Source organism: Lolium rigidum, chromosome 3 (genome assembly GCF_022539505.1).
Source record: "Lolium rigidum isolate FL_2022 chromosome 3, APGP_CSIRO_Lrig_0.1, whole genome shotgun sequence".
In the NCBI taxonomy this organism is placed as follows: Eukaryota; Viridiplantae; Streptophyta; class Magnoliopsida; order Poales; family Poaceae; genus Lolium; species Lolium rigidum.
The window spans coordinates 10,932,482-10,946,056 of record NC_061510.1 but is presented as its reverse complement, the minus strand read 5'-3'; the positions used below and the strand labels follow the sequence as shown (position 1 = coordinate 10,946,056).

Below are 13,575 nucleotides of genomic sequence, written 5' to 3'. Positions count from 1 at the left end.
AGGGGTCATGTCGTGGCAGAAGCAGAACCGTCGCAGTATTTTTCATCATGACGACTTGCCTTCCCAACTTCTCTGCACGATTTGACAGTTTTTTGGCACCACATCCTCGAAAACTGCTCGAACATTAAACCTCCACTCCATCTTCTTTTATTTAACCGCATCGAACAGTTCTCCTCTCCATCCTCTCCGCATTAGCACTCCAAAAGCCCTCCTGCGCACCATGTCTTCTTCTTCCTCCGCCTCATCGGGACTTTCCATCGAGTCCTCCTCCTCCCACGAGCCGACGCCAGAACGGGACCCACAGGAGGTCCATGCGGCCAACATCCGCCGCGCCATAGAAGCCGGGGAGGAGCCCACCCATGACTTCTCCGTCTGGTCCGAGGACGACAAGTCCTCGACGGACGGGGAGAGCGACCTCCGCTTCCTTGCCGACGGGGAATCGGAGGAGGAGAGCGATGACGATCGCTTCTCCTGGGACGACTTCACCTCCTCCGAGGAGGCGAAGGAGGAGGAGGAGGAGGACGACGACGACAGCTCCTCCGATGAGCCGCCGGCCAAGCGCTTCGCCGCCCGGCCGGGGAACCTCGGCGACTTCGAGCGGCGACGACGACGATGCTGACGAGGAGGACGAGGACAACGAGGGTCCTGCCGGCGGTCGCTACAGCAGCGACGACGAGCCCGCCGGAAGTAGCGCCGACAGCGGCGACGACGGCGACGACGAGGGCAGCGACGGCCCGTAGATAGGGCCCTTAGCATAAGAACAGTAGTATATGGGGCAATGTATCCCCTTAGTACTTCCTTTTGAGAGCAATCAGCTCTTTATGTAAGAAATTTCATTTATCAATGAAGAAATTCCAACTTGATTTTGCCGACTTCCTTTATGCCAATTTAGCCGATTTCCCCTCACACTGATCCTGCCGATCATCACTTAGCCAATGCTCAACGAGCCGATGGCAACGCATCGGTCTCTCATAATCTGTCCTTCATCTTTTCGACCAATGAGTTTGAGTTCTGCTGGATCACCACCCTTGACGAAAATCGCGACGCAAGACTAGCCGATGGCTACCCAATCGGCTTTTAAAAACAGAGCATCCACCAGGCCATCTGCCCCCCGAGTCTCAGTCAAGGCGAAACAGAGACGAGGACACGCAATTCAGACAAATGGACCTGGGCTCGATCATGTCTGAGAGAACTACCATGCAGAGCCAGCCAGAGCCGATCACCCCTCCTCCGTTGAAAGTCGATATTGCAGATGATCACACAACGGCTCAGAAATAGAACTCCTCTGACACGGAGCTGGAGGTCCTTGTGTTTTGCACATGCCACTGGTAGATCCCATGAAACCTGTGTTAGAGTCGATGGACGTGCATCGGCTTTGTTCCTTATGAATTTTTTTTACGGGCCGATTTTTCTACCGGCCCCCCATGTTTCACTGCACATGTATCGCACATGTTCATCTGATTAGGTGCCCCCCGAGCCGATTCTGCCAGGTAACTGCTGATATCGGCTCTGTGGTTAGCCAAGGCACTATACGTAAACGTCGGCTCTGTTAGGACCTAAAAAACCCATTGCCCATTGGATCGACGTTGAACCCAGGCAGAATGAATGGTGAGGATAATTTTGGCCGATTGCTGGAATCGGCCTCCATGTTGCTTGCTCGATGAAGGTTTTGCAATGTTCCTCCATAAATCCTTGGGGCCGATCACCTGGATCGGCATCGCCACGTTTGTCCATAGATGTTGTTCTTGTTACACGGTCAGACCGGTGGATAAAACCAGCCTAACACCGTCCTTTGTCACGTCGATGCTTTCTCGTGGCTTCTCAAAGATGACCGGCCGTGGGCCGCAGTCAAGTTGTGCCACAGGTGCTTCGTCTAATCCTGGAGCACTAAACTCCGTTGGAAGGATGAAGACCATGTTTGTGCCAGCCGATGTCTCATCATCGGCTTTCTTTTGTCTGGGCGCCACTCTTTCCTTTGTGGCCGACCTTCTTCGTCCGGGGTTCGTTGAATTTTAGCGGCCGGATCAGGCCGCGCCTTCCTCAACGTGTGCAGGTATAACCTTTCAGCTTCCTCCAACCCACGTAGACGCTGAACCCTTCGTTTTTGGGAACGGCTGAGCCCATCAGGGCACCACCTTGGCCGATGATACTTGTCTTCTTCATCATCGTCCTCTAGTTCCTCGAGATCTTCCACCCGAGCGGACTCAGCATGCTTGTTCCGAGGCGGGAGAGGCCCTAGACGTTTGAACACGGACACGTTAGCTGCATCCTTCTTCTTTTGTTTACATTCAGGCGGTTGCCGATTGTAGGCAATCGGCTCATTCCCGAATCCCAGCAGTGTCTGAAGAAGGGGCAGTCCCAGTGCCTATCCACGTCGTCTTGCTCCCTCGACTTTTCCTTGGCGTGGCGCTCATATCGCTCCTCGTCGTGATCATGCCGACGGTGTCTCCTGGCGTCCCTAGCCAGACGATCTCTTTCATCATCGTCGTTGTATCGCCGGCGTTGGTCGTATTGACCCACATACTTGTTGAGGAGGTGATCACAGAGAGGTCGCCGATATCTTACGTTCCTCACTTCTCCCTCTCGTGATGTAGCGCTTGCCATCGTGGCGGAGCCGATCGCGTGGAGCGGCTTCCTCTCGTGTCCTTGCTATGAGAGCAGCTTCCCTCATCTCCGTCCTTACCGCAGTGGTGCCCAGGTCCTACCATGTTGATATTGCACGAGAAATCTGGCTGGCACCCTCCATGGTAAGTATACTCCACCATGTTAACGGCGGGGAAGGGGTGTGTGTCGACCTTCATGGCGTACTGACTGAAAATTAGCCGCCCTTGTTCTATCGCCATTTGGACCTGTTGACGCCACACCCTGCAGTCGTTGGTGGCGTGGGTGAACGTGTTATGCCATTTGCAGTATGGCTTTCCGTTCAGCTCTTGCACCGTGGGGATCTTGTGGCCTTCGGGTAACTTTAGCTGCTTCTCCTTTAGTAAGAGGTCGAAAATCTGCTCAGCTTTGGTCACGTCGAAGTCAAACCCTTTTGGAGGACCTTGTGGCTTAACCCATTTACAGGACACGGGGCTTGCCCCCCGAGCCCATTCAGCCACTGCTACCTCTTGATCTCCCGCAAGCACCTTCATCTTCATCCGCCTCAACCAGGACCACCGCACGCTTGAATTTATCCTGGTAAACATCCGGGTGGCGCTGTTCATATGCGTCGACAGCTTCGCACCATGTGTGCCGGTGAAGGGTAGTCTGCTTGGGAGGCCACGTCCTTGATCGATGATGAGAGACCCACCACCGCCAACTCGACTGCTTCTTTTTCACTTACATGAACCGAATAGCATCGGTTCCTAACGGTCCTGAAGCGCTGGACGTATTCTGCCACTGTTTCCCTAGATCGGAAATGCCAGCCTCGGAAGCCTCTGAGTGATACTGCACGTGGAACTGTTTTTCCAACTGCTTCCAAGTCCGGATTGAGTTTGGTGGCAGCGATGTATACCACCCGAAAGCCGATCCTGTGAAGGACTGTGCGAAGAACCTCACACGCAGCTCGTCTGATGCTGAGATCGTGCCCAGCTGTGCCAAATATCGGCTCACATGCTCGATGGAGCTGGAACCATCTGATCCGTTAAACTTTGTGAAGTCAGGGAGCCGATATTTGGGTGGTAGCGCGATCAATTCGTACTCGTTGGGGTACGGCTTGGAATAGCCGATTGTCCTCCTTTTCGGCATCATGCCGAACTGGTCTTTCAGAATTGTACAAATCTGATCCACGGTGATGGCTGTAGGCGTCGAACCCTGAAGATTCGCCGGGGTGGCATACTTAGCCAGCCATGCTTGCTTTTCCAGCTCTGAGCCAACTGCAGGAGCTGAGCTCTGGAGGTTTGTCGGGTGGCGTACTTAGCCAGCCACGTCTGCTTCTCAAGATCTGTTCCCGAAACTCCTCCTGCTGTTCCGGAAGTCCCTGCTGTTGCAGCCTGGTTTGAGAGTGCCCAGATGCTGCAGTCTGGCACGTATGCGCACGTGTATCCGTGGGGGATCTCCTTGGGCGCCTCGTGTAAGAATTGGTAGTCACTAGGGTCACCACCAATCTTGTAGACGACGTATGCCGATGAACTCGGCACTTCCTGGTGCTGCCAACGCGAACGGCAGCGGTGGACGGGACTGGAGTGGCATCTCTCCTTGGTAAGTCCCCAGAGCTGGTCCTGATGGAGAATACTGATGGCTCATGATTTCCTGGATCACGCGCAGAGCGACACGCTCCAAAGTGTTCACCAGGCTCTCAGAATGGCGGTGCAGCGAATGAGCCACCATGAAGTTGATCTCCTGACGCAGCGACCTGGTGCGTTCTTCTGACGGGGAGGACAGGTCCACTCCATCGAGCGCGCCTTCAGGTGAGAACCCTTTCCACCTGATGCCATGTGAGCGGGTTCCGTGAAAAGAGCCGATGAGGTCGGCTTCGAGAACTGCTTTGATCTCGTCATGCTTCTTCTTGAGCTCCTCAGTCAGATCCTCGTACTTGACCGGAGTGCCTTCCGCCATCTCGGGTGTAGATGGCGATGTGGTGGATGTCGAAGATTGTCCCACCGGGCGTGCCAGAATGTGTTGCGGTCAGAAACCCACCGGCGGGCAGCGACGGGCAACACAGTAGAGCCGGGAATCTCCCAGGACTGCGGCTGGCCCTGGTCCCTCCGAGCGACGGCCCACAAAGCCTTCTGCACACACGTCCGATGCTGATGCAAGGGCGTGCCACCTGACCTATACCCGGTCGGGAAGGTGTTGGATGATGCCTCGCTTAGTTTCCTGCATGGCATACACGTAAACGTTAAATACGAGCCTCGATCGGCTCTCGGGTTGTCTCCGTGAATCGGCTCAAAGAGCCGATCCACCCATGATACGTACGAAGTGTACGATCGGATGGTGGTCCTGCTTGATCAAGATAAAGTCGAAGCGACCTACTACGATTTGGGGTTTTCACCGCATAATCGGAACATCCTACTCGTGATCGAGCCCGGCGGCCACGCACGGTGATCGTAAACCGACCCTAGACAAGGCCTAAAAACCAACACGAAGTTGATCCTCGGAACATCCTGTCTAGGGCTAGCAAACTACACCCTACGCGCCACTCGGATCCTTCGACCCGTTTGTAAGGCCTAACGATGCAGATATTAAACTAATCCTTGAAGAACAAGGAGCAATCATAACGGATCGGATCTACTAAACGATGATCAAGCGGGTGCCGCCCTTACACCCAAGATAGGCGTAAGGGCGGCTAGATGCCTAAGGGTTGCACGACGATAGCATATGACACGAAGAACAATGCTAACCCTAAAACATCTATGATAACTACGTTGCTCGCCATCAAAAAGGCTTCAGTACGAGCAACGCATGAAGAACGAATAAACGTGTCGTTGCCTAGATCGCAAGATGCGATCTAGGCAGCATGGTGCTTACCCGGAAGAAACCCTCGAGACGGGGGAGTTGGCGATGCGCCGAGATTGGTTTGTGGTGAACGTGATTGTTGTTTCTTTCATAAACCCTAGATACATATTTATAGTCCGGGGGACTTTCTAATTCAGGCGTGCACCTAACCGTGCACGGGTTAAACTCTAACTTCTAAATGACACGTATCCTACTATGTTACAAATACACGGGCAATTAAGCCCAACTTCTTCGTGTCAGGCCGATTCAGAGATCGTCCACGCGTATACCCTTTAAGCCCATCTCACTTACGGCCCATCTCCTGATTTGGCCAAAATCTGGTGATAACAAGCCGGCAACCAACAACTTTGTCACTTCTTCTCCAATGATTTTCATCCTATCCTCAGCAAACCGGCGTAAAGATTGTCGCACCGGCTTCGCATCCTTCCGGACATTGAGAGAGTGCTCAGCCAGCTCCCTCGGAACACCTACCAAGTCATCAGTAGACCAGGCAAAGATATTCCGATTCCCACGGAGGAAGCTGACGAGCGTGCTTTCCTATGCCTCGCTGAGGCCGGCACCGATACGAATGGTACGCTCAGGGTAAGCCGGATCCAGCACGATGTCCTCTGTTTCTTTTGTCGGTTTGAACGTCGGTGTGCCCAAGTTTGCACTCATTGCTGCTGAGCTCAACTGTGAGGACTGAGCCAGCGCAACCGTAGTTTGCATCCTCCTCTTTTCCTCTGCAATCACCAGCGATTCTTGCAGGTTTGATCCGGCGGAAGCAGTTTCCAGCGAAATCTTGTAGTTTCCCACCACAGTTAAGGGTCCACGAGGTGTCGGCATCTTCATCTTGAGCTAGGCCGTGTGAGTCGTGGCCATGAAAGCTGCCAATGCCGGTCTCCCCAGTAATGCATGGTAAGGACTATATAAGTCCACCACCTCGAACTCAATGTTTTCAACCCGACAATTGTCACGTCCTCCAAACGACACATCCACCCGGACCTTTCCAACTGGTGCGCAGGACAAGCCCGGAACGATTCCGTGGAAAGTTGTACGAGTTGGTTGAAGCATGCTTTCTGTTATGCCCAGCGTATGCATGGTGTGCCGGTACATTATGTTTATGCTGCTCCCATTGTCTATCAGCACTTTGCTGAATTTGACTCGAGTCGTTGGCCCTTGCATGATTGGGTCCAGGACAAGAGCATAACCACCCGGATAAGGCATTACCTTGGGGTGATCCTTGAACGACCAGGAGATCTCTTGATCTGACCATAGCATGTATTTTGGTATTGCCGGCATCACCGTGTTCACCTCCATGGAACGGCGATGTAGGCTTTGCCTGTCTGTTGGCTCAGTAACGAACACTACACAGCACACATCCGGATCTGCGTAAACGTTCCGGCCCAAAGGTGCCGGTGGAGGTGGTTGGCCATTGCCCTCTCCCACCTGATGGACTTGCTGGTACTGCTGCCTGTTTGGCTGAGGCTGTACCGGTAAAGCATTCGCTCCGGTAAGCGGCGGTGGTGGTGGTAGTTGGTGCTGATGTAGCATATCTTGAGATGGTGGTAGCATGGTGGAGCACCCTTGTGCTTGCGCATCTTTTACTGCTCCCTTGAGCATCAAGTACTTGGTCCAATAACAGTCCTTCGTCGGATGATTTGACGGATGAGCCGGATTCGGCGTGTTCCACAGGCAAGGTTGATCCATGGCGGCTTCCATGGTGTATTTCACGGGTTCTTGCCAATTCTTTTTCTGGCCCCAGGGTTTCTTTTCGACCCACTGTTTCTTAGGACCCGCCCATGGCTGCGATCGGGTTCTTTGCCTCTGACTGCCGCTGGCCTCAGAGTTTTCTTGTACAGCAGCAACTTGCTGCGGACCGTACCTTCGATCCGGGAAATCTTCCCTTCTTTTGTTGTTCCGGTTATCCCGGTGTTGCTCTTGGCGCTGCTGAGGCAGGTTTGATTGTTCCGGCTCAGCTTGTATCGCCGGTTGCAATGGGTCTCCTGCCACACGTATCATCTCCGCCAGAGTTACCGGCATGTTCCGCTGCAGCTTTTGCCACAACGGCGAACCTCTGCGGCATCCATTGCAAAACCAAGCAATGGCTTGTGCCTCTATCACCCCTTCGCAAGAGTTTCTCGTGGAGTTCCACCGGGCCAGGTAGTCCCGGTCTGTTTCCTGCGGCGCTCGCACGCACAAGGCGAGTTGCTGAGGCCTGTTGGGCCTCCGGTATGTGCTGCTGAAGTTACTCACAAAAGCTTCCTCAAAGTCCAACCAACCGTTTATGCTTCCTGCCGGCAAGTTGTTCAGCCAGAGTCGTTCTGGTCCCACCAGGAATGATGGTACAATTCTCACGGCCCAACGCCGGTTTCCTCCTCCTGCTACTGTTCCTCCGCCACCAGCGACGTATACCGCGGTCACGTAATCCGCGAGCCAATCTTCCGGCTTAGTGGTGCCATGATATGTTTTTGTGTCACGGGGCAACTGGAAGTTGCGAACCGGTGGTTCTTCTTTCATGATCCTTGGGCCAAAACATTTTGGACCCGGAGGACCCTCTGCCTCGATCATTTCTGACAAATACACTCTATCCAGACGGTGCCTCGCATCCCGTTCTGGTAGGTATCTTTCGCCCAGGCGTTCTCCCAATGGGTTCCGACGTGCTGTGAGTCTTGTTGAATCCGCCTCATCGTAATGTTCCGGTACCGCGGCCCTTGCCTGCCGGTACCTTGGGGGAATTGTTTCCTCCTCTTCGTACGCTGCCCTTGCAGCTCGATAATTTTGCTCGGTTTCATGTCTACCGGCATGATTGTTTCCGGCATAGCATCCTCTAGCGTAGACTCGATCTGCCCCTTGGCTTTTTCTACCGGCATCGTGTTGCCCGGCTTGTTGTTTTCCGACAAGAACCGGATCATACACAGTCATCTGCTGCGCATTCATCTCTCTTTCTCTTCTTCTGTCCGGATGGGGGGACGATGCCTGCCCATGGGACTTGCTTCCGGCATTCTTTGTTGAATGCGTGGACTTTGAAGCCGCAGCCTTGTTCAGCTTAGCAAGCTGCTCAGCATTCTGCTGCTCGATGGTTTCTAGCAGCTCTGTAACACACTCTTGCTATTTTGCCAGAGCATCTCCGGAAAGCGACTCACACAGCTCTACTGCAGCCTTAGCAGCTTTTATGGTTTTATCCGGGCTACTGTATTTAGGTTTCTCTACGATGCTCACAGACGCAGAGGTACTTTTGCCGGCAAGAATTTCCTTACGCAAATCCTGATCTAGATTGCGAGCTTTAAGCCGGTTCTCCGGTATCCTAGCAGCATGAGCGCTAACAGAAGCAAAGCCATGGGCAGCGTTGTACTCACGTAGGGTTAGGTTCAGCTCGCGCTGCGCCCGGACGATGTCGGCGCCGTTCACGAGCAGCTTCTTGCGCGTTGCCTCCAGCTTCGCCTGAGCCATTGCCGGGTCGATGTTCTGCGCGATGGGCGTCGCCAGCACGTTCATCACCGCTTGGAGTGGTGTTTCCGGTGGTGCGGAAGATGCTCCCGCAGCGCCAGCGTCGCGCTCCAGCGGCGGCTTGGCCGCACGGGTCGAAGCCGCACAACCTGCACCTTCATCCGCAGCCTCCTTGCCTGCGCCGACCGCGCCTGTCATCATCACCTCGACGCTGCCGGCAGCGCGGCCAGCACAGAGCCACCTTGGCGGATCCGGCGCCACCAGCACCGGCGAGAGGCGCTGGCACACAGGGACAGTGCCGAAGTAGACACGGTGGCTGCCGAACTCGATGATGCGGCCGTTCTTGGGGAAGATGCCGCCGTTGGCGAAGCAGCCCGCGTTGTCGTTGATGAAGTCCATGAAGTAGAGGCGTTGGACGAGCGCAGACACCGTCCGCTCGCCGGCGACCTCAAGGATGCCCGCCCGAATGTGAACTCCAGCAAGCGCCACTTCATGCCCCACGGTGGGCGCCAACTGTCATCGTGGCAAACAGACAGATGCCATAGGATGGCTTAAGTTGGGGCTGAATGGGCGCAAGAGGATTCGGGGGAGGGTTTTCGATTAGATAGGATGAACTTCCGGATGGTTTCCTCAAGAACTCAGCCAAAGGCAAAGGTAGAAGAAGAAACACACAAGGAAGAACTCTGCTCTAGATCTTTCTCTTCATTGATCTCAACAGGATACAGGTTTGCGCATACAAGGTTTTTTCTCTAGCTCGATCCTCCCGTGTACGGGTGTGCCCCCTCTCCTTATATAGGGGAGAGGGAGGCTTACAGAGGAAGAAACCCTAATGGCATCTTTGACTAGACAAACTACTTTACAAAGTTACTTTAATCATAGATGACACCGGGGCCTTCTTTAATCAGGGAGCCTGACGTCCTCCGGCTTCTTTCAGCGTCATCCTCTTCTTTATCGCCACGGCTTCGTTTAAAACTACTTTTTTTTAGCTCATCCTTGTCCTCTAGCTCTGGAGAGAATCTTTGACCAGTCCTGCCGACGTGCTACAGTGCACTTCCTACCGGTAGCCCGGTGTCTTCTTTATCCGGTCCCGGTATACCCCTCTTGGGGATACCGGCTTAGCTTTACTTAGCCAAACACCTAACTTCATGCTCTGGTATAAACATTAAACCGGTATCTTGATGGCCTAAACCATCCGGTTTTGGCATGCCTTTGGCATACTGGGGGTCATCCCCCCAACAGTTCCTATGGTGGGATCTTGGAGGAAGTGCTCCTATGGATGCTAGCTTGGAGTTGTGCTAGCCCCATAGGGTGTTTGGGGCCTCCAGTGTTTGTGGAGCTCGCCCCAACCTTGTGAAGGAACCACTGCCTCGGCTACTTAGTGGAGAAGGGGAAGCTCCTTTGTGGGGCTTTCTCGAGGAAGAAGATGAGGCCTTACTTCGTGGTGTGGCCGCCTAGTCTTCGTGGCTAGCACCTCCTCAACGCAGACGTACTCCCTTTCGTGGGAGGAACTGCGAAAAACAAACATTGTCTCGTCTCCGCGTCCCCGGTTGTCCCGCTCCCTAACTTTACTATCATGTTTGGTTCCTTTGCTTGTTGCACTAGCCTATGATCGTACTAGGATCACCTCTACCTCTAAAGCTATCACCTTTACTTCCGCCTCGCATAAAAACTGAAAAAGACATGAAAATTGTGTAGCGCTACGATCAATTCACCATTGTATGACAAGTGTGACACAGTTCAGAACCGAGCGAGGGAGGTTCCTAGGCCGGAGGGTTTTCATTTTGAAGCTGTCTTTTCCGCCAACATTCGTAAGATAATCTCCTCCACCTTGTTTTCATCCTCCTCCGCCATGTGTGACTCCTCCTTTGGTAGGCAATTAGGTTGGATGGAATTTGGATGCGATAAACCATTTAAGAATAAATTGTAATATGAACTTGGTGTATCTAGCTTAAAAATATTATTAATTGTTCAGATGTTGATACAACTTTATATTATGTGTAATGCTTCTTACTTTGACCCGAGTGACATGATATTGGATCTGAACCTTATGTTTAGCGGAGCCATATATACGTGCAAAATACTAAATATGTGTCCCTCCCCGCCGCTCTGATCGCGAGTCATGCGGACTTGGTGCAAGCGTATTTTCATACATGTTATACAGTATTTTTTTCAATAACACTAGTAGAAAAACGGCCTTTGGTACCGATTTCAGAGGGGCTTTGGTACCGGTTTGACAACCGGTACAAATGAATCAGGACTAAAGCCCCCACCTTTGGTACCGATTCCTTACGAACCGGTACTAACAGTGCCTCCACGTCGGCACGGAGGAGCCCGCGGGGCTAGACACCTTTCGTACTGGTTTGTAACACGAACCGGTACCAAAGGTGGGTGACACAGCTGAGAAAGTGCATAAATCTATTCTCTGCCGCGGCAGAGAATTTTTTTCGAATTATTTTCCACACCTTCTTCCTTTCTTTTTTTTCAGAATTTCTAATATTTTAGTTATTAGTCTCTAACTACAATTATCTCTAGTCAAATTACTTACTCGTGGACAAACTTCCCGCTCGGTCACCCATCCTCCCACCACTCCAGCACTAGCACGCTTAATTTCTAAGTTCCTCGTGCTCGCATGTATGTGATACTAGTATCATATCAATCCTATTAACATGTTGGTCGATGTCATGTTTCTTTATTGTTTGAATTTCAAATAATTCTTTTAATAAACAAAAGTAATGATGTACTAATAATTTGAAATAAATAAATAAACATTAACTTTTTAATTTGTATTATTTTTAATTATTTTTATTTTATTTTTTGCCAATCCTAAAACTTGAAAATCTAAAATTTTGCTAAAAGTAATAGTAATCTTTATGCCGGATGCAATTATTAATTTTAATTTAAAATTATATAAATATATAAAATCCTAAATTTTTAGCAAAAATTAAAATCTTCCTACTTTCATATTTTCATATGAAATTTTGAGAATCTAAAAATTGGCTAACTGGATGTAACTTTTTCTCAAGATCATTTTGATATATTATACGCTTTTTTCGATGTCGTATGCAAAAGTTAATGCCATTTTACCTTTTTCTAAACTTTTTATGCAAACAAATTCAAAATTCAAAATTTTTAATTTTCCCTAATACTACATCCGATTCAAAGAATCAGGCACCCTCGATTTACGTGCTTTTCGTTTGACTAAGTATTATTTCAAATATATAAGGATTGTTTATATAAAATTAACATCATTAGAAAGTGCTTTTTAATACGAATCCAATGATACTAATTACATATAATATAACCAAGATTGTATTGCTCAATTTTTATGGTCAAAGTTCATCTTCGAATACGCGTGCGCCTTATTCCTTGGGAAGGAGGTAGTAGTAGGTTGCGTAACATATAGGAATCTTAAAAGATTTTATTTTTTAAGTTTTCTATCATTTTCTTTTATATTTTGCAGAGCTAAAAAAGGCGATCCGGGGGGAGGGGGTGAGGTGCGTGGGGAGCAGGAAACACTTTAGTACCAGTTCGTGTCACGAACCGGTACTAAAGGTCTATTCTTCAGTACCAATTCATGTCATAAACCGATACTAAAACTCTGGCGGCTGACGCCAACCTTTTAGTGCCGGTTCGTGAAAGGTCCCGCACGAACCGGTGCTCAAACTCTAATCTCTCGAACCGTTGCTAAAGGTACCTTTAGTCTGGGTTCGTAGCACAACCGATGCTAATACTCTTTGGAGCCAAAAACCAAAACCTCTTTTCTACTAGTGTAAACACAGGTCATACAGTTCGATCGAGTTAACAGATGTTGAACAAGCTTTTCTTTGATACTTTCACGTACGTTTACATTCAGATCTTAGCCCCACCAACACATGCGGAACTACACATTTTGAGAAGATACAAGCTCCACCTACGTGGATCATTTTATTTAGACACCACAACAAGACACACTTTTACGAACATACCTCGAGCCAATGACAGGCAGGAAACGGAACGGAGACAAGTAAAGAGGACATATATGGGCGTATGGATACGTTCAGCGAGGGCAGGTGAAGCCGGGAGGGCAGGTCTTGCCGCACTGGTTCAGGAGGAGGACGAGGTCGGCGGTAACGTTGAGGCTGACGACGCCCAGGATGTTGGCCCGGATGGCCGTGCAGAGGCACACGGCGGCGTCCAGGTCGGCCAGCCCGTGCAGCAGCGGGCAGCACTGCTCGTCAGACGGCACGCCGAGGTGTAGGTTCAGCAGGTTCAGCACGTCGGCGCACACGCCCAGCGTCAGCGTGTTGATGGGGCAGGTGCCGCCGCTGGTCGCCGGCGGTGGTGGCGACGGGGTCGGGCAGTGGGGTCCGCAGCCGTGCACGGCGGCAATCATCAGGCTCAGGGCAACGAACATGACGACGAGCTTCTTGGACAATGGCGCCATTGCTACAACTCTGATGGAGGAAGCTAGCTAGCTATAGTGATCTCGATATTCTTAACTAGAGGTCGTAGCAAGGCTTTGTGTGATGTTGTAGCCTGTGTGTGTTGGTATTTATAGCCCGATTGCACATGCATGCAAGCGTGTCTATGTCATGATCGATGGATCGAGTTTGACTCTAGCTGCCCTAAGGCTGCTTATAGAGGGGAGTAACATAAGGTAGTGTTATATATAAGTTACTAGTCCATATTAGAGCAAGTACAATAGGACTGACTCAGCAGGCTATAAAA

At 51.1% G+C, this 13,575-nt stretch overlaps 1 protein-coding gene across 1 annotated transcript; it reads right to left on the bottom strand.

Moving 5' to 3' along the window:
* Positions 1-12,904: 12,904 nt before the first annotated feature.
* Positions 12,905-13,291, bottom strand: LOC124694310 (cortical cell-delineating protein-like). Its single transcript, XM_047227307.1, has one exon. The coding sequence runs from the start codon at positions 13,289-13,291 to the stop codon at positions 12,905-12,907; it is 387 nt and encodes a 128-aa protein (XP_047083263.1).
* Between the last annotated feature and the right edge of the window lie 284 nt (positions 13,292-13,575).

Excerpts from the sequence above, each read along its gene's own strand:
- LOC124694310 (XM_047227307.1), bottom strand. The coding sequence starts at position 13,291 with ATGGCGCCATTGTCCAAGAAGCTCGTCGTCATGTTCGTTGCCCTGAGC.